Genomic DNA, 21,702 nt, shown 5'->3' with positions numbered 1-21,702 from the left:
AGGAGGCTGCAATGCTTGGTAAGAAATGTACGCATTATCCTGCCCATGTAATTGTAACCCCTCTGTACAGTATGTTCACAAATAAAATAAAATTAAATTAAAAAAAAAGAAGACCCATTGAGGCATTTTCAAGACTTAAAAATGCCTAAGTCAAGGTTCCAGGTAGTGGTGCTAAATGCCAAGGGTCAGAAAAACAAAGACAAGAACAGTCATTAGATGAAAGACCCCCACCAAGACTTATATATTCTTGTATTGCACTAAAATTACCTGTAGACAAGTAATAAACACCACATATACAAATATAATGATCTTAATAAAGCACCATTTCTTAAAGATCATTTATAATCAAAATCTTTCAAATCATAGCAGTTAGATAAGAATGAATACACTTCCTCATTAACTGGGACAATACAATATCAAAGCATCACATATAATTGCAGCTCTACCACACTGGGAACAGAGTGAGGACTTTTAACAAGAACAAATGTGTAAGAAGATGTGATGCTAACTAAAATTCTCAAACTTAAAACCATTTTCAAAAACAGGTCAGCAGGATCTAGCATGTTAACAATACACATGTACCTTCACCCATGTCCAACAAGAAATGAGAGAATGCTCACAGTAGCATTATTCATAAATGCTAACTGAAGGCCAATACAGGATGAAGAATCATATCAAAAAATATACAGCAACAAAAAAGGAAGAATATATCTAAAGCAACAATATGGCTAGATTCCAAACAGCAGTAAGTAAAAACAGTCACAGAACACAATGAGTACTATTCAGTTTACATAATGTCAAAACAGACCCCCCAAAAAAAACAAAAAAACAAAACCAAGTCAGGCATCAGTTGTTGATATCTGTAATCCTAGCTACTCAGGAAGTTGGAACCTGGAGGATTATGGTTTGAAGCTAAAGAAAAGTTTGTAAGACTCCATTTACAAATAATCAGCAAGGGGGCTGGGAAGGTAGCTCAGTCGTAGAGTGCCTGCCTTGCATGTGTGAGGTCCTGGGTTCGATTCCTCAGCACCATATAAGCAGAAAAAGCTGGAAGTGGTGCTGTGGCTCAAGTGGTAGAGTACTAGCCTTGAGCTGAAGAGCTGAGGGACAGTGCCCAGGCCCAGAGTTCAGGCCCCACGACCAGCAAAATAATAATAATAATAATAATCAGCAAAAAGCAGGGCTGAAGGTATGGCTCAAACAATAGAGTACCAGCCATGAGTAAGCAATCTGAAAGAGAGTGTGAGGCCCTAAATTCAAATCCCAGTACTTCAAAAACAGAAGATAAAAAGGAGATAGTCCCCTCTTAGGAGGTATAACTACAAAGAAAATCAAGAGGAAATGAAATACATTTGTATATATTTTCCTGCAATACAAAAGAGAGGAAAGAGGAAGATTCAACAGACAGGTGAACTTACATGGGTTCTGAGAGTGCTGGAAATGTTCTATTCATTAATCTGGAAAGATAATTACATCATTTTAAATTATTTTGTTGACCCCTTTTAGGTTGGTGCTTTTCATATTAAAAATAATAACCAGAAGGACAAATGTGATGTTGCTATAGACAGGAGGAAAGTGATAGCAATCCCAAACATAGACTGACTTCTAAATTACCTTCTTCAGCATGGATAACTGGAATAATTAGGTTGGCAATGGCCAGCAAATAGCAAAACACAATGAATTCAGCATGATCTAGAGTCTAGATTCTGAACATCCTCATTCAGATCTCAGCTCAAATGTCACCTCTTTAGAAAGCTTGTGTGATGATTCAGTCAAGTAGGCTACACCTCACCTTCTTAATTCTTCTTAACTAAGCAGCACTTACTGCTGCTTGAAATCATCCTATTTGTTCTCCTGTCTAGTATGTATTTTCCTTCCTTCTAAGCAGATCACAATTATATACTAGCCACCAGCCATTTATAGGTACTCAATATTCCTTCCTTGAATAAGTGCAATGGATAAATGAGGAAGACTGGCAGGCAAACAAATAAACGATTACTATACAACATGAGTACATTCAATGGGCAAAATTCAAAGAAGGCATATTGGGAAGGGACTAACTCCAGAGTGGCAGGGAGAGATAGTCATGAAAGGCAAAGCTTCCTAGAACATGAGGGTTCAACCATACCCCATCTTGAAGACTAATAAGATTCACTGATCACAGCAGCTAGAGCCAGTGACCAGAATGGATGCTAAACACAAAGGAGGGGGGAAAAGGGAGGGCAGGCAAAGAGAGGGAAGGGTATATGATGTGAAGAGTATAAAGAATCTTTTATCTGCACACATAAAAACACTTGAACTTAGTCTGTAGAAACATAAACAATGGCTAGATTTTTCTTTAGAATAACAGAATAGAATGGAGCGAGATGAAGGGCTGAGGCAGAACAAACAGGAAACTTCTGGAATGTTCCAACTGAGAGACAAAAGATGGTGGAACCAATTTGATCATTATACACTATATGCATGTATTATCACACTATACCCCATAAGTTTGAACAAGGAAAATATAAACAATATAAAAAAGTGATGGTGGCAATGAGATAGAGAGCAGGGATACTACAACTATGTAAGTTTTAGACTCAATAGGACTTGATTCTGTTTATGACTGAGGGTAAGGCCAAGCAATGATGCTCATGATGTAGGTTTACTGCCTAGGCAACTAGATACACAGATACCAACAGATGGGAGAGTGGGAAATCAGAGAACTGCTTTAATTGCTAGGTGGGGGTAATTAGCTATTTTACATACAAAAATAACAAATGTAACTGCATACTCAGTTCAGTTTAGACTTAATCTAAATGCAATTTTCTCTGCCTTTTTGACCAATACCTCCATCTAGCAACATTGCTTCAAAATTATAAATCTTCTGAGATAGTTATTAATCAAACCATTACAATTCTAGGAATCTTACAGAGAGGGAGGCAGAAGTATCAAACAAAGGATGGTTAAAAAATATTGCCAAGGTTACATAGGAATGCTTATGACATCTGATAGGTCTGAGGAAGGAGAAACATATCCCAGAATTTTGGGATGGTTGAAGTGAAGCACATGTGCATTGACTAGTAAAGCTGGAGAGATAGATGTTAATGAGCTTTGATGAATTATTATCATTGTTATTGCTGTATAACTGATCTTATAAGCAGAAAATGAGGCTCATCTACAGATCACATTTTTTTTTTTTTTGCTAAACTGTGATTCTAAGCACTTGCGGAAAGTATCTTAGGACTAGACTTTTTGTTCAGTACTGGAGTTTGAACTCAGGGCCTCATGCATACTCAGTTTGCTTGCATGGCTGGTGATCTACCACTTGAGCCACACTTTCAGCTCAGTTTCTTGCTGGTAAATTTGGAGATAGACTCTCACAAGCTTTCCTTTCAGGGATGACTTTAAGCCTCAATCTGCCATATCTCAGCTTCCTGAGTAGCTACCAACCAGCCCCCAGCTTAGAATTAGACTTTCTCCAATGCTTCTAAAGCCTTACACATTTCTCATCAGAAGACAATATATCTACTTAACCCTTATACAGGCAAGAAATCCTATTGCCATTTGGTCAAATATCTGCCTAAAAGCAGATTTAGGGAGAGGAAAGAAGATCGCCACAACCAACAAACCCTCACTTGGCAACGAGGCCAATGAGCCTTATCTGGGTGACCATGTGTGGATTAGATAACTATTTAGCTAGTGTCAGCTCCATAGGAAAATCCCTGATGATTCTCATTGCTTGTAGCTTTGTTTTTTTAGAGCAAAGAAAGGGAAAAATGCATTTCCAGCAGCTTTTAATGCTTGGCTTCTGGCTAGTTCATAGTGGTTGGGGGCTTATCACCACAGGAGTCAAAATCACACCCCTACCACATTTCACAGCAGCAGGATAAAGAGTCACACAGTGTGGGCCAACAACTTGGAGTTTTTCAGATACAAGATAATTTTAAATGATAGAGTAGAAAGACTATTTCCATGAAGGTTTTCTGATGAGAAGAAAAAACACTTAAAGATTGAAACTTTTGGAAATGGGCATCTGCCCAGTTGAACTTGATGTTAAGAACATTTGGATCATTGTCTCCAGCACCTACTACCTATAAAGCTCTATGATTTCCTTTGGAAAGTTCTGAGCAGGGAGGAGAAAAAGATATGACAAGATTGCCCAGCTTCCGATTTCTACCCAAAAAAAAGGGGGGTGGGGGTAATTATAATTAGAAACTTCAACCAGGAAAGCTGAGACTTTCCTTTTGTATATGAAGCCTTGGATAGCCTTTAGAGGCTCCAGGGCTGAAGGTGATAAGAATTTGTGCCTCAGAGCAGCAGAGTCTCAGAGGACCCTCTAACCTATATTCAAAGATAGGGAGAAATGTGCTCCTCAGCAAAGAGTGCTAGGCCCAGTGGGACTAGTAGTCCAAACTGAAATCTCACTTTAGACATGACCTTGGGCCATACTCTGGACCTCAGTTGTTCCCTCTTAATGTATGTGAAGTACTTAAAACTATCCTTAACCTTTATTAACTGCTCAATAATCATACTATAGCAGTAGCTATTAATAGTAATAACAATAGCATCACTTTATCACCTTAACCTAATTCAGTTAAATGCAGTCAGTGAGTACTTCCTTGGTACTGACAGGACCATTGTGACTCTCATTTTGCTCTATATGGAAACCTGCCAACAATAACGATATTCATCCTGTCCATCCAAAACATGGCAGCTAATAGGGAACATGTCTACCTTGGATTAATTTTTTTTGTTAAATATTAAAAGCCAGACCAGAACATATGAAATCTGAATTGTTTAAAGTTCAATACGCTTCATGAGAGATCCTCTAACTCACATTGTAAAGAGATGATAGATATAGACAGACAGACAGACAGAGATGATACAGACACACAAGCACCACAAAAAAATAAGGGCCCATGGACAGAAAAACAAAGAAATAATGAGAGATCCAGAAAAAGAATGAGCTAGGGCTTGGCAAACTTCTGGAAAGAGATGGATAAAAATCATTTTAGATTTTCCAGGGCACACAGTGAAGAAGTTGAGGCTACCCTAACTTTAGACTTGTAATGTAGATTATTACAAGCTGAAAACATCTGAGAAACTATAGCTGCAGAAAGGGTGGTCTGATCTACCTTTTACTACATGTAGCAAGCCATAAAGATTCCTTTGGGAGGGGGCTGATTTCCTTTTATCAGGATCAGAAATGACCCTTAATTTCCAAAGACTAGGAATTACTCACTGAAATAACCATTATCTTTCATCAGCTTTACAACCCCTCATATATCTCCTAATGGCATCCCTACATTTTACTGTCCTTAGTACATATCCATAGGTCCTTTCACTTATTCCCACATTTCTTGTTCTTTGTCAAGCAGTCTGATTTGGCCACGTCTCTGGGTCTTCACTCCCTTGTGAAAGTCCTGTGTACATGAGAAATAGATCTATATGCATTTCTCCCAATAATCTGCCTTATGTCAATTTGGTCATGTTCCTAGACTTAGCCAAAGACCCCACTAAAGAAGCAGGATGGTCAGAGATTTTCTTCACCCTCTTCCTCTACAAGGATGCCTGCTGTAACTGTCATGTTGGTGAAAAAGCAGTTATATAAAGTTTATTTATAGCCAGATGCCGGTGGCTCACACCTGTAATCCTAGCTACTCAGGAGGCTGAGATCTGAGGATCAAGGTTCAAAGCCAGCCCGGGCAGGAAAGGCCGTGAGACTCCAATAAGCCACTAGTAACCAGAAGTGGCACTGTGGCTCATGAGGTAGAACACTCACCTTGAGCTGAAGAGCACAGGGACAGCACCCAAACCCAGAGTTCAAGACCCACAACCGGAAAAAAAAATACATACATACATATATATAAAGAGGTCCATTTGGCCCACACACCAGAGTTTGCCTCTCAACTAGAGACATGTCCATCAACCTGGAAACACATAAAAATGTGAAACAAAAATGCAAGTTTCAAAACAATATTCATGCTATGATTCATTTATGTAGAGTTCAATAACATGAAAATATTTTATAACAATTTTTGGGTGGCAAATATGAGTAAAAAACAGACTCAGTTAATGAACTCTGAATGTATGAAAGACAGATGATTTTAGAGTACCAATGTATTTACTTTGTGTGTGTGTGTGTGTGTGTGTGCGCGCTCGCACGCCAGTACTGAGTCTTGAATTCAGGTCCTTGAACTCTTGGTTTTTTCTACTCAAGGCTGGTACTCTACCACTTGAGCAACATCTCTACTTCTGTTTTTTGCTGTTTAATTAGAGACAAGAGTCTAATTAGAGATGAGTGTATCAGATTTGTTTGCCCATGTTGGCTTCAAGCCATTATCCTCAGATCTCAGTCTCCTGAGCAGATAGAATTACAAACAAGATTTCAGGTTTTTTCTAAAATGTAATTGCCTGATGCAAAAAACAGAATAGTACTAAGACCTGACAAATTTGGCTAGTAGATACACAGGTAGTTATCACACTACTGTCTTAGTGTTATATTTAAAATGCCACAGGAAATTATAGGAAGGGGTATTTTTCTTTATTTTCTTTTGTTGGTTGTGGGGCTTGAACTCTGGGCTGGGTGCTGTCCCTCAGCTCTTCAGCTCAAGGCAAGCACTCTACCACTTGAGCCACAGCGTCACTTCTGGTTTTCTGGTGGTTTATTGGAGGTAAGAGTCTCACAACTTTCCTGACCAGGCTGGCTTTGTTTGAACCACAATCCTCAGATCTCAGCCTCCTGAGTAGCTAGGATTACAGGCATGAGTCACCAGTGCACTACTCTAATTTTATTTTGAAGAGATAAAACTTAAAAATCCAAAAAGGGGTTTTCACCCTGAATGAATTTAATTCAATCACTAAAATGGATTGGGTTGATGAGTTGCATTATAATTGAGAAGATGTGGTTTTAAAAGGGACTCAGATCTTTAAGAAAACAATATGCACAAGGCACAGATAGCTCACACCTGTAATCCTAGCTACTCAGGAAGCTGAGAACTGAGGGATCCATTGAGGTATAAAACCAGCCCATACAGAAAAGTCTGTAAGATCAACCAGCAAAAAGAAAGCAAGATGTGAAACTATGATTCAAGTGGTAAAGTCTAGCCTTGAGCAAAAAAGCTTAGGAACATACCTATGCCCTGAGTTCAATGTCTAGGACTGGCACACACAAAAAAAGAAAACAGAAAAGGAAAGAAAGGGGAGAAGGAAAGGAAAGCTATATGCTAAAAATATCCAGAGAATGTTGATTTTAAACAGTATTTGCTAGCCAGATGCTGGTTGCTCATGCTTGTAATCCTACCTACTCAGGAGGCTGAGGTCTGAGGACAGCGGTTTGAAGCCAGCCTGGGCAGAAAAGTCCAGGAAGCTCTTATCTCCAATTAATTACCCAAAAAGCTGGAAGCGGAGCTGTGGCTCAAATAGTAGAGCTCTAGACTTGAATTTAAAAAAAAGCTTGGGGACAGTACCCAAGCCCTAAGTTCAAGCCCCAGAATCAGCACACACAAAAGAAGTATTTGCTGTTTTCACCATTGGAAAACTTATTTATTGTATATATAATAGGAAGGAAACCCCTTGGAAAATGAAGGAAAACACAGAAAAAAATAACCCATATATTATCTTACCAGTTTTCACATTTTGATGTAGATTCCTCTCCAGTATTTGTTACATGCATTTTTTTCTTTACAAAAATAGGAAATCATATATAAATTGATATGTAGATAGCTTACTTGAACCACTTTTTTCGATAGAGCATTCATTTATGTAATTCTCTTTTTCTTGATTTCTTTTATCTCAAAATAATTGACATGCTATATAGTCAAAGTTCACTTACAACATCTTGCTTTAAAAGACTTTGTTCTCAGTTCCCAACACTGTGAAGTACATTTCTCCTCCACTCATCATCTCATCTTTAAAAAGGCCCCTAAAGCACCCATGGAGGCACCACTCAAGAGTGGCCTGTGCTAAGTCGTTTATAAACTGTCAGGCAAGCTACCAGGACTTTATTTATCTTTTGAAAAATACAATATACAAAGCAGTCATTTGTTTGTTCTCCAAATATAAGCTGGAACAACAGGCAGCCTCACTTCCCAAATAGGGTAACTGCTATTAAGAAGTTTAATAAGTAACTTGCTCAAAAGACTTACTCCTACCCATAGGATAACCTTTATCCCTTAGACAAGACTTTCTGGAAATGCAGGCCTCCGTTAGCACTGTAGCCCTAATGCTTTGCTGCACCTATTATTGGCTAGCAAGGTAGCATTAAGTGCATTCAGAACTCTGGATGTACTATGAAGTTGAAAAGGGTACCATTTACTATCTCATGCCTCTTTAATGACCTTATGTGCTTTGCCCACCATTACCTTCCAATGCCAGCCTCCTGTTGTACTCCCAATCCTGTCTTTCTAACCACTTCAAACATCCACCTAATCAGCCATCTTGGTTATGCAAGGACAATTAAAAGAGGAAGAAATGTGGAGAGTAGGAATGACCTGCACATGACTAAGCTTCCATTGATGACATATTTCCAAGGAAATACATGGACTATTGTCCAGGAAGCTACTGGTCCCACTCCAGGTCTCCAGCACTCACATGTGGCTGCTACTTCCCTCCCTGTGTTTCTTACTCCTTCAGGCCCTACATGAACCATGTTTCTTCTACTAGCAGTTTGAAAGCCTAAAGAGCTGCTCCATTCAGGTCATACAAAACTGATCATCTCCATGTTTATTGACAAGCCAACAAACAAATATCCAGAAGACAGATTTTTCTCCCCAGATCAATCAACTTTGACTATATTATATCATACGTATGCCAATATATCTAAAATATTACCACTCACATATAGTCAATACAAATGAGATACTTTACCACTTTTATACTAAGTCTTCAAACTCTGACATGGAGTTTACCCTTGTAGCATGTCTCAAATTACACAACTCATATCTGAAGTCCTCAACCAGCTGCCTTATTGGATAGCGCATAACTAGATCTTTTAAGTTCAAATTTGTGGTTATTTCAGCTTCTGCATGTGATACTACTGATAAGCAACAAAACACACATAAGATAACTATAAAGTCAGTAATTCAAAATGAGGTTGGCTACAAATAGACAAGTAGATTGGTAGAATACTAAGGAATCCAGAAATAAGTTCTATTGTATATTATTCAATCAATAGAAAGTGGCATAGCTTTTAGTGAGAGAAAGCTAGGTTTAAGTGAAGCTGGTTCTGCTGGATATCTATATGAGATAAAAAAATTGGAGCCTTTATTTAAGTTGTAAGTGCGTTTCAAATAAAACTATAGCATATTAGAAAATACATAGACACTATGTAGTATAGAGATGACAAAGAGATTGTCTATTAAACTGGAAACTCCGAAGTAATTAAATAAACATCAACCATGAAAAAAATAATAGGTATATAGGTCTAATAAGGTCAAGTAAACAGTTGTGGTCAGATAAAGAGTCTGGGTCAAACAGTTCATATACTCCAAACTTTTTTAGACATTCAACAAAAACTCTGTTTACTTTTTGATACAAGTTCCTTCTCCAAGCAGGCTGATAACATAATTTACTGGCCAGCAATTGTCCACTAACCACACAGTAGGGACAGACTGCTGTAGGAAAGCAGTTGGCACACTTCTTCTATAAAGAGCCAGATAGTAATTATTTTAGGTTTTGTCATCTCCATTGTAGCTACTCAAGTCTGTTTAATTTGACAATAGCATAGGTACTGCCTCCCAATCAAACTGTATTTACAAAACCAGATAACCACTCTGATTTGACACAAGGACTTTAGTTTACTGACTCTTGCTGTACCAAATACAGATATAAGGGAGGTCTAACACTTATCCTCAAGAATGAAAATACAAAGTTTAATAGGGGTATGTCGGAGTGAGACTGAAACAAGCTTACTTCACAAATTTTAACTTAAAAAACTAGATCCTTACCAGAAACTTGTTTGGTGGGTGCAAAAATAGAATATTGGTTACATCTTGCTTTATAGGACAGTTTCCTCAAATCAGATGTCTGGGAACCACAATCACAACACAATCACAATCATCAGGTAAAATTCACTTCTAATACTCCATATAATTGACCACAGACCCACATCTCAAGAATCAGAATCATCCTGTGTATGGTTTTTCAAAAATGCACATACTTTCAGGCTCCTCTCCACATCAATTAAAGTGGTAATTCCATGAGTCAGGACTGAACATTCATGTTTTTAAATGGCCCCTGTTGGGCTGTAGTTCAAGTGGTAGAACACCTGACTAGCAAGTATGAGACCCTAAGTTCAAACCTCAGTGCTACCAAAAAATAAAAGCCCTGATGATTCTAACAAGCATTTTTTAGTCAAGAATGACTAGCAAAATCTCCTAAGAGTGATAAGGCCATTTTAGTTTATTGAGAGACACTGGAGGCCTGGCTGCAGACTTTTAGACAAAGAACACCAAATCAACAGACTAATACAAGATAGTCCCTAGCTACCTCCAGGTCCAGGAAAGTCAAGATGAACCAGACCTGTTATTATCTACCAAATTCACCTTCAACCAATGGTTCTCAATCCTAGTTGCACAGCTAAATCACCTTGGGAACTTATTTCAAAATTTCTATGCTGGACTCCAATCAGAACAATGGAAACAGAAGGTCTTAGGATGGAGTCTAATTATTAATTTTAGAGCAACAGACAATTCTTATGGACAAAAAGGATGGAGACTCACTGATATAGATTATCCCATTCGCATGGACCCTTGACCCACTCCATCCTCTAGAATAATGTACCTATATTTCCCCTAAACAGATAATGGTCAAAACCCACCAGAACTTGTAGAAAGCACTAAAAATATATTTTACAGCAGAATTGTAATCCTTAGTACTATTATCATCAAAACGGTTAAAGGATTACATATTCAACTGACCAAAAATCCTAAAGGGAAAACAAAAGAAATGAATCCCTCTTCTATCTTTTCTGCCTGCTTCCTTTTCTTGATGAATATTAGGGCACTATATAAAAGAGGACAAAAGGCTGGGAAGGTGACTCAGTGGTAGAGTGCTTGCCTTGCATGCATGAGGCCCTGGGTTTGATTCCGCAGCACCACATGAGCAGAAAAAGCTGGAAGTGGCGCTGTGGCTCAAGTGGTAGAGAACTAGCCTTAAGCTGAAGAGCTGAGGGACAGCACTCAGGCCCAGAGTTCAAGCCCCATGACAAAAAAGAGGACAAAATGCTCAGCCAAGGATAAAAAGCATTCTGTCACAGGAAGAGGGTTAACTTAAGAGCCAATAGGAGAAATTTAAGAGCAGTAACCCAATAATCTGCTTGCCACTATGAGGAAATAAATCAGAAACTGTTGTAATGGTATCAAAGGAGGAAAAGCACATAAAATATATATTTCTACAGTGTGTTTTAAATTAATTTAGGAGTACATTAGTCATCTATGCAGAGCTTTAACTGGTTTAAACAAAGAAATACAGTCACAGATGACTTCCAACACCCAGCATCACCTTCTTTTTTTGAAATTGTCTAAAACAATTTATAAGTTTAATTATAAACCTCAGAATGCGTCAATATCTCAGCAACTTCTGCAATGTTTACTTAAAACAATAATGTTCAACACATAATAAATCTTCATAATGTAGCTCATAGTAAGGTCGAGTCAAGAAATGTAGCTATGATTAAAATGGGGGAAAAACATTTCATTCTATTTGGACAAAAATCCAACTACATTATAAGCCACTACTAAGTAGGAAGGGCTTAATGTTCTCCAAATGCTATATATCGTATAGAAAGTAAAGTGATTCAAATAAGACTACATTGTAACATACATGTGTGATAACAGAGCTATCATGTATAGTTGCAGAAAACAACCAAGCAATAATCAATTTAACATCAAGCTTCTAGTCCCCCACCACCACCATACACACTTCATACTATAACTTCTGATGCTTCTACATTAATTTAACCCATCAAGGTCTGAATTAAGTCAAAGGATACAAGGGCCTTCACCTGCTAAGAAGAAACAAGAAGGGCAGATAGAGCAGCGGCAACTTTCAGAACTCCATGCCAACTGTCCAGTCCTTTATGACTTTTTTATAGAACCTTTTATAGAATGTGCCTTAATCAGTCTATTCCAAGCTAGAATACTTCCTTGACATCCGAAAGCATTTTAAAAATTAAAAATGTCTCCAGTACTTATTAGAGTAGCTCAACAATTGCCATTTTATATACTCTATTCAATCAGTCAAGTGCTTATTTAATTAGTGCCACGTGATTATATATGTACATAAAGGACTTCCAGTTAAAGATGATGGATCAAACACATCCATTTATATTGGCTAGCTCCCAAAATTTCATTGAAATGACACTAAAAGGATGTTTAACCCACAATAATAAAGAAAATGGAAGAAGAGATGACCACATTGACACCTTAGAAGCTAAAGAAACCCCAAATCTTTTTTTTTTGTCAGTCATGGTGCCTGAACTCTGGGCCTGTCCTTCAGCGGTTCAGCTCAAGGCTAGCACTCTACCACTTGAGCCACAGCACCACTTCCAGTTTTTTCTGCTTATGTGGTGCTGAGGAATCGAACCCAGGGCCTCAGGCATGCAAGGCAAGCATTCTACCACTGAGCCAACTTCCCAGCCCAAACCCCAAATCTTATGGCAGCTGAAAGAAAAGGCAAAAATAAATTATTTGTACCTCAAGATAAGACCTCCATGCAAACCTACAAATAGGGGGAAAAAGGAGTTAAAAATAAGGAGAGCCACCAAAAAAATTCCTTTAGAAGAGCAAGAACAATTAATGAGGTCCCTTATAAATAATGGCCTCTGGCTTCTTTTTATTCTATAGAGGCTGCAACAGGCAATTTCTGAACTAGGAACAAAAACTCAGAGGTGATGGATTCTAGAAGGAAAACAAAAAGGGTTATATATTGTGCAGGGAAACTCGTGTACATTACTTTCCTTATTCAGAGAGAAATTAAAAAATTATTCTACAGGAAATCTGATCAGATCAAACAGAAAAAAGGACCTAAAGCTATTGACCCTGGTTCCAAGACCTAGACAACTTATAATCTTCAAATGTGGATATCACTGTATGCTTTCATTCAGCCTTCTGGTGACTCTTAATCATATACAAAACAATGAGCAAAGTATAGCCAGAAATTTGAGATATGAATACAGTATACTATAAAACAGAGTACTTTGAAGGATACATGTAGAAAGAGCTTACACTTTTCAAAAAATAATTTATTTTCAGGATTTTAAAAAGATACTACACTCATAAAACAAAAGAAGGAACATTCAGGTCTCAAAAGGGTGCTGTGACGAATTAACATAAATAAAACAACAGAAAAAGTACAACAGAAAATACAGAAAGTGGGAGAGAGTATTCAGAAAGTAGACGGGAGAAAAACAACCAGGAAGAGCATAGAAGGGAAGAAAATTAGAGAATGTGTCTAGGAGATCCAATATCCAAGAAATGGAAAGACATCGAATAATTCAATAAAAATTCTCTAAACTCAAGGATTTGAGTTTCTAGATTGGCAAATGGGAAAGTGATAAAAAGTAGACATATACTAAAGTATATTACCAAAGTACATTTCAAAGCATTCAAAATAAGCAAGAGATCCCAACAACTTTCAGAAAGGAGAAGCAGAATTTAAGAAGAATCAGAATAATGTCTGATTTCTCAACAGTAATAACAAGACCACTTTGGGAGGGAAGGACGTATCACAATTTTGAGGGTTTATAACTTCCAAACTGCAATTCTACATCCATCCAAACTAATTAAGAAAAAAAGTAAGATTTTTTTTCACACTAGTAATGGCCTCAAAAATTGACCACCTGTGTATCCCTTTTCTGTTTTGGGGAGGGTAAGGGGAGCACAGAAATGGAGGGACAAAGGGTGAACTAATTCAGCTGTGGTACTCCCTCAGCACTATGGTGAAAATTAACTATACAACTTGTAGGGGAAAGGGGTCAAGAGGGGAAAAAAACTGGGAGAAAATGGAGGGAAGAGGTGATACTGTTCAAAAACAAATGTACTCATTACCTGACTTACGTAACTGTAATCCCTCTGTACATCACTTTTACAATATAAATAAATAAATAGAAAATGACTAGAGAATTTGTTCCACCAAAATGAAGGAACAAATCAAGCAAGAGAAAGATAATATATCTATGAAATTGAGGGTTCATTATAAAAGAATTCATAATTCATCAGGATGATGATAAGGATAATTTTAATGATGTCTCCTGTAACAAAGGCCCAAAGAATACTAGTTCAAGTTGAAGGTCAGGATACTCAGACAAATGTCTCCAATACTACGACTCTCATAGAATATATAAAGTGTTTGAATATACAGAGTAGAATATGGGAATAAATTAGTAAATATAGGAAAGTTATACTTTGCTTATAAGCAAAGTATAAAGCAAGGCCATTCCTAACTTCAGGGAAAACAGAGATATATTTGATACATGATCTAGTAGCATTAATGAAATCACTGGCTACTGTTTAGCAAAAATGATATATAATTATAAAATGATAAATGAAATATCAGAGTCTACTCCAATATGCACAAGATGACTGTAGAAGAAAGGGCTGGAGGCAAGAGAGCTAAATCTTAATCCTCCATAGTGTGATGACCACACCTAAAACTGAAAAGTTCAAAATTAAATATATTAAATACGCAGGTAAAATACCAAAAGTAGCCTTCTGTAACATTTGATATCTGGCATATAAGAGATTGTCAATGAAAGTTTGCTGAATTGCAGTGACATGCAATTCAAATATGCTAAAGAATAAGCTTCAGTACAAGTCCCAATGCATTCTGTAAAATATCAGTTCTTGTCTTTAAGTTCTTTCACTTTCTATTTAACCTATAATACCTCAACTTTCTAGATGATGAAAGGAAAAAAATTATTGACTATTATTTTTCAAATCCCCCCAAATTAATGATGCTTCCCCCTAAAATAACTACTATTTTACCATAAAAGAACTGAATAAAGAAATATACTCATTACCTTACTCATGAAACTGTTACCCCTCTGTACAGCATCCTTACAATAATTTTTTAAGAAAGAATAGCACTATTAATAAACTAACTACCACCTCCTTGGCTCATCACAAAAGAAATCAAATAATCAAATCCAATATATATTGGAAGGAAACAATGGCTATTTCTCCTCATAATATTGTTTAGATATAATATATTTAACTCTTAGAACTCAGGCAAGTATTTAAAATATACATAAATTCATAAGCCAAAACAGAGTTTACCTGGTAATATGGTTATAATATTTCCCACTTGCTCTTTAATTGTATTTGTCAGGAAAGTAGGATAGTATGTTTTAAGATAGCTATCCTTTGTAATCAAGTTTGTTATAACTTAAATTTTAAATAAATAAAATATCCAGAAAACTAAATCACAAGTATATGATGATTGAATTATCTTTAAGATGAACAACTCTTTGTAAAATCCTCTAGTCCATATGTTCGTAGCAGAGCAGATTTAAATTACCATGTAAAGACTAAACATAACTCTTTTATAAAAAGCTTCCTCCTCCATTGACATGAATTAAAATAAATAACTGGGCCCAAAAGTAGTAAAGAATTCATTTTTCATTCATTTATTAACTAAGTAAATATTTCTTGAGTAAACCTACTATGTGCCAGGCACTATTTGCTAGTCTTTCAAGCACAAAATTACTTATTCTTAGGTGCATTTTTTCCTTCCTTTACTCGGAATCTGAAAATGGAACATGTAAATCAAGGAAAATAATCTTTTTACTTAATATTCAGATGATGTCATATAATTGGAAAACAAATCAGCATATCCATTAGAACACACTATATAAAAAGCCACCTACCTTTGGTCTTCAAATAAAAGAAATATAGGGCTGGGTATGGCAGCAGATGCCTGTAATCTCAACTCCTCTGGAGACAGAGCAAAAAGTTAGCATGACTCCGACCTATCTCAACCAACAAGCTGGGGCACTTGTAATTCTATCTACACAGAAGGCAGAAGTAGTGTGATTTTGATCGAAGACTAGTCCTGGCAAAAAAACATGATTCTCTAACCCAAAAATTAACTAAAGCATAAAAGGGCTGGCAGAGTGGCTCAACTGGTACAAGGACTTGCCAAGCAAGAGTGACGCCCCTAGTTTAAATCCCAGTAATTCCTAAAATATGAGTGAATATTCCTGTGAGTAAATATTCCTGGATCATGGATGCAATAAAGAATTAGCCAGGTGCTGGTGGTTCACACCTGTAATCCTAGCTATTCAGAAAGCTGAGATCTGAGGATCACAGTTTGAAGCCAGCTAGGGCAGGAAAGTCCATGAGACTCTGATTTCCAATTAACCAAAGCTGGAAGTGGAGCTGTGACTCCACTAGCCTTGTGCAAAAATACCTCGGATACAACACCCAGACACCCGAGTTCAAGCCCCTGGATTGGTGCACAGATGTGTGCATGTGCACACACACATATTATGGCATACCATAGAGAATGTTGTTCTTCTTCCCTTTGATTGTGTTGCACATGCTTTGGAATGATATTTTGAATACTAAATAAAATAACGAAATTGCTAGTGCTGTGGATACTTTCAATCAGTTCATTTGTTTCAAAAGGTTGTCCAGTATACTGTAGGATGGCCTCTACCCACTAGATGCCAGTAGCTCCCTCCCTATCTCTAACAAAAAATGTCTTCAAACATTGCCAATATGGAAGGATTGCTTCCTGTTGAAAACCACCACTTTAGAGAAACCTCTCAGAGAGGAAGAATGATTGTAGACAAAAAAGCAGATCTCTTTCTTAACTGCAGACTTCTAGTTTAGTACATGCCCAAGTACTTCCTGATGCTACTGTCCAACACCATTTAAGATCTTTTAGCCCTAAGCTATACTGAAGTAACGGAAGAGACATTCAATTCAAACAACTCACAAAGAGCATGATTAAAATAATTGTACCTAATCACTCCTCCATCTTTTCCTCAGAAAAAAAACTAGTCATATTTTGCTAATTAGCATAATTCCACAAATTCTGACAAATATTTGAGTACTTACCATGTCCCAGACATTATTAAAGATGAGGAAGAAAGATTAATGTACCAATTGCATTTACTGAACAGAGAATTTTTGGCCCCAATATAGAAGTTTTTATTTTGTCCAAAACAGCACCCAAAAAACATCCCCAACAGTACATAAACATCTAAGTATATAAAATATAGACCATTTCCCACAGCTTTCCTTTACATAGTAGAAAGATAAAGTATAGCTGATGGGGGTAAAGGAAAGTTAGGTTAGCCAAGTACTAACATTCAAAGACCAGGTAAATACCAACTTTAGTAGAAAAAGCAGTATTAAAGTAGTCCCTATGAAGCTGGGATTCACAGTTCAGAGAAATCATTATTACAAAAAGCTTTTAACATGTAAATTTTGTGACATGGAATTCTGGCAAAGGATGAACAACAAAAGAAAAATTGATAGATTTCTTTCCTTAAAATTAAACAAAAACCTCTATACTTCAAAGACATCAAGAAAAAGTGAAGACATAACACAAAGAATGGGAAAAATATTTGCAAATCAAATTTCTGAAGCCAGGAACTTATAATTATAGCTACTCAGGAGGCTGAGATCCTAGGATCATTGTTCAAAGCCAACCAAGGCAGGAAGGTCCATGAGATTCTTATCTCCAATTAACTACCAAATCTAAAAAGCTGGAGGTAAAGCTGTGGCTTAAGTGGTAGAACACTAGCCTTGAGCAAAAGAAGCTCAGAACAGTACTGGGGCACTGAGTTCAAGCCCCAGGACCAGGACAAAAAAAAATAATATATCTGATAGGGGCTTATATACACAACATATAAAGGATCCTTTTATCTCAATAAAAAAGACAATCCAAATAAAAGTGGTCAAAGGATATAAACAGGCATTTCTTCAAGGAAAATATACTAATGTGCAATAAGTGTGCAAAAAGATGTTCAACATCCATGTTCATCAGGACCATAATGAGATGTAAGTTTATGCTTACTTAGGATGGCTACAGTTGAAAACCAGAGACCAAAAAATATGCTAGCAAGGAGGTAAAGAAACTGGAACCCTCACAACTGGAGGGTATGTAAAATGATAGCAGTTGCTCTGGAAAACAGTATGGCAATTTTTCAAACAATTAAACATAGAGTGACATGTGCCCCAGTAATTTGACGGCCAAAAATGAAAATATATGTTGATACAAAATTGATACATGAATGTTTTATAGCACCATTATTCATAATAGCCAATGACTCAATCCAAATGTTCATCAATGGACAATAGATTAACTAAATGTAGTAGTATTCCATATAAGGGAATATTATTTGATCATAAAAAAATGAAGTAGGTGGCAATGCCTTAACTGTATGTGTGTTGTCAGGCTCAAGGGCCTCTTCCATCCTTGACAAGGGAAGTGCTAACCTTCTCTCCTTTCATAAAAAAAAAAATGAAGGACTGCTATAACATGGAACAGCCTTGAAGACACTATGCTAAGTGGAAGAATCTAGTCACAATAGGACAAGTATTGTGTGGCCCTATACATATGAAATGTGTAGAACAGGAAAATCTACAGAGACGGCAAGTAGATTAGGAGTTGCCTTGGGCTGGCATGAGCGTTACGTGGGGTATGGAATGCCAGCTAAAGGAAGGGAACATGGTTTCTTGGAGGTGAAAAATGTTCTGAAATTGTATATAATGACAGTTCCATTTATCTGTGAATATACTAAAATATGCTGAACATATTCGAATATATTACTTACATATTTACATATATTAATATACCTTAAATTGGTGACTTGCGGTGTGTGAATTATGTCTCAATAAAGCTGCTGTATAAAAACAGCATTTAGGTTGAGGTTTGTAATAAACACAGAATCATTTTTTTTAAACCAGCATTTAAGACACAATGGAAAGAAGAGCATTTAGACTGTGCCTGATTAACAAACATGCCTTGTTTCTAATGTTTTCATGTCTGGAGGAATCTTATTCTTTTGGTTGTAGGAAATGATCCTTCAATGCTATTTAAACTAATGAAAATGCTGCAGATAAATATGTAAGAACATGAAAATCTTGACGGCATAAAAAAATTAAAATGTCGGCATCAAGGAACTTCCAGAGAACATGAAATACAGTGGTTAAGATGTATTAGGAGGCATTAAGTAATTAGATTCATAGTATGGGTTGAGAGGCATCAGCAAGGAGAGTTAGAGTTTCTATGAAAGGCTAAGCCTTGTAAGACCCCCTTTACCAGCCTGCTGAGATGCAGAGAAAATAACCCAACTTCCTGTGTACCACAAACCTTATTTTTGAGGAAGCTAAAAATAATCCTTCATATAATTTGCTCCAAAAAAAGTAGGAAGTCAAGTAAATAATAGAGCCAAACAAAAACAGATTTAAGGAAATACATAAAAAGCTAAACTAGTCCCCAGGAATGGCTACTAGGAAGTTTTCAGTAATCGGCATACGTAATTTTTTTTTTGCAGACAAACAAGATGACATGATCCTCTGTGTGCATAGCTCACAATTCCACCAGAGATGGTTCAATCTGGGTTGTTTTCAGTACCAGTAATCAATTTATACATTTTCCTTGTGCAATCTATTTTCCGATGCAATCTATCAATGTAGCACATCTCATTTGAAAGCTCCAGGTACATATACATGGTCCCTAGAGTTCAGAGTTTCCCAGACCTGAATATTTGCAACACGGGAATGTGCGGGGGCATGAGGAATTTTTTTTTTAATCCTTAATAAATCTCAACTCCTTCTTCCTTGGCCACTGCAAATACCCAAGTTCACGATCAAGCCAAGTCTGGGTGCTTCATCCAGCACTGTACTCCAGTTTCAAAGCAAAATTAGGGCTAATATGCGCGGTGGGAGGGGGGGCGGGCAAGAAGGAAAACAACCAAAAATGAGACTGGTTTTTCCTACAGAGCCTCAGGTTTCAAAATGACTGCCTTGGAAGCTCAGATGACCCAAATTAGGAGGGGAGGGTATTTATTTCCTAAGGAGTAGCTGTGGTTTGGTATGGGAAGAGGGAACCGAGGGAGGGGGCATCAACGCCAAAAGAGAAAGAGCGGGGAATGGTCTTTAGATACCACCCACCTCTCCAAGTGAATCACTGCAGTGTCAGCCCTGCACTGATTCCATGAATTGCCAAACAGGATGAGGTAAGGCTCAAGCCTGGAGCCCCCTCTTCCTCCTCCTTTTTGTCCTCCCCCTTCTCCTCCCGCGCGCGCATCCCTCCGCGAGGTGCACCATGCAGCCCCCTGTGGCCCTGGCTGAGGGGCTGACGTCACCCTTCTGCATTGAGCTTCAAGGGCTTGGAAGCAGCACCAATTAGACTGAGAAGAGTTAGGGCGCTACCGCTCTCACCAAGTGGCGGGGGTCCTCTCCCAGGACCCTGCAGATGGGGTTCCCGCAGTGAACAGAATGACTAGATAAGGAATGTAAAGATGGCAGGGTGTGGGAAGAGGGGGGGTCATTAGACTCATCTTCTAGGTCGCTGAGAAAGCTCAAAGATGCCCCTGGCTTATGTAAGACCCTCTTTCCCTCGGTGTGCCTCCACGCGGTGGAGGCGCCTACCCCCCATTAGTGCGCTTCAGGGACTCTGATCGCCCTTGCTCAAGCCGGCACAGGGCTTCATGTGCCTCTCATTAACCGGGTAGAGTCGGGAATTAACTAGAAACCTGGGATCAAACCCCGCGCTCTCTTCCCAACGCCGCCACAGGTTAGCTCAAAAGAGGCGCTGCGAATAGACTGGTTAAGGTAGGGCATGAAGAGGAATCCAGAAAAGAAAACAAACCCGCAACATTCCCTGGGAGCTGACCCCATTCCGCGAGCTTAAAAAAGACATCAATGCATTAAAAGAAAAAAAATCCCGAAAGGTCGACAACCTGCACTCACCCCCACTACACAACCAGCTGCAGTCTGTACCAAGCAGAATTCAGGGTCCAAGCCACCCAGTCCTACACCCTACCATGCTGAAGCTCGGACCCAGTACTAGGCTCCTGTCTCCTTGAGGAGGGGGCCACGATTTGATTTTTTAGTTTACTTCCCACCACCACCACCTTTCTTGCTAAGGGCATCATCATAAAGACTGGTGGACAGTGTCCCGGCCACTGGCCAGGCGTGGACACTCACCCAGAAGACGAAGGAGTAGATGATGAGGAGGGTTTTGAGACAGGTTATCACAGGTTTGGTCTCCATTCTCCTCGATGCCATACTACGGAGCTCCGGCGGCGGCGGTGGTGGCGGGCGGCGGGCGGGCGCGCGGGAGGGGGGAAGAGGCGGGGCGGGGCGGAGCGGAGGCGCGTGCCGCGAGAGGCCCCATGCGCGCGCAAGCTAAGCCGTGCGTGCGCGTGCGTGAACGCGCACCTCGCGGGGGGCTCTGCTCAATTTTCAGGCCGAGCAGCTTCTGCGCATGCTTGGTAAGCCTCCAACCCCCAACCGTCTCGCGCAGGCTCAGACCCTTAGCCTAGGTGAGGGGTGGGGCGAGGTTCGGAGGAGGAAACCTGAGAGCCTGCAGGCCAGTTCAAAGGTCATGGAACCTCTCCCACTGAGCTCAGGTTTTTAAGATTTCTACTTTTACAATGCACAGCCTTATATCTGTAAAATTGTCAGCACCTACGTGAAGATGCTGGTGACCCTAAAAATAAGTCACGTTTCTACGTTTGGATGTCCAGCGGGCCTTCTCAGA

At 38.5% G+C, this 21,702-nt stretch overlaps 1 protein-coding gene across 1 annotated transcript in view; it reads right to left on the bottom strand.

Moving 5' to 3' along the window:
* The window catches only part of Tspan7 (tetraspanin 7), a 113,304-nt gene extending 92,016 nt beyond the window's left edge, over window positions 1–21,288 (bottom strand). The window contains exon 1 of the mRNA XM_013026745.1: window positions 21,147–21,288. Coding sequence (XP_012882199.1) covers window positions 21,147–21,227 — 81 coding nt within the window. The 5' untranslated portion in view covers window positions 21,228–21,288. The remainder of the gene's footprint in view (window positions 1–21,146) is intronic.
* Window positions 21,289–21,702: the final 414 nt, after the last annotated feature.

This window comes from Dipodomys ordii, unplaced genomic scaffold, assembly GCF_000151885.1.
Source record: "Dipodomys ordii isolate 6190 unplaced genomic scaffold, Dord_2.0 Scaffold96, whole genome shotgun sequence".
Taxonomy (NCBI): domain Eukaryota; kingdom Metazoa; phylum Chordata; class Mammalia; order Rodentia; family Heteromyidae; genus Dipodomys; species Dipodomys ordii.
The sequence above is the reverse complement of the archived record's forward strand: the minus strand, read 5'-3'. Positions and strand labels throughout refer to the sequence as shown.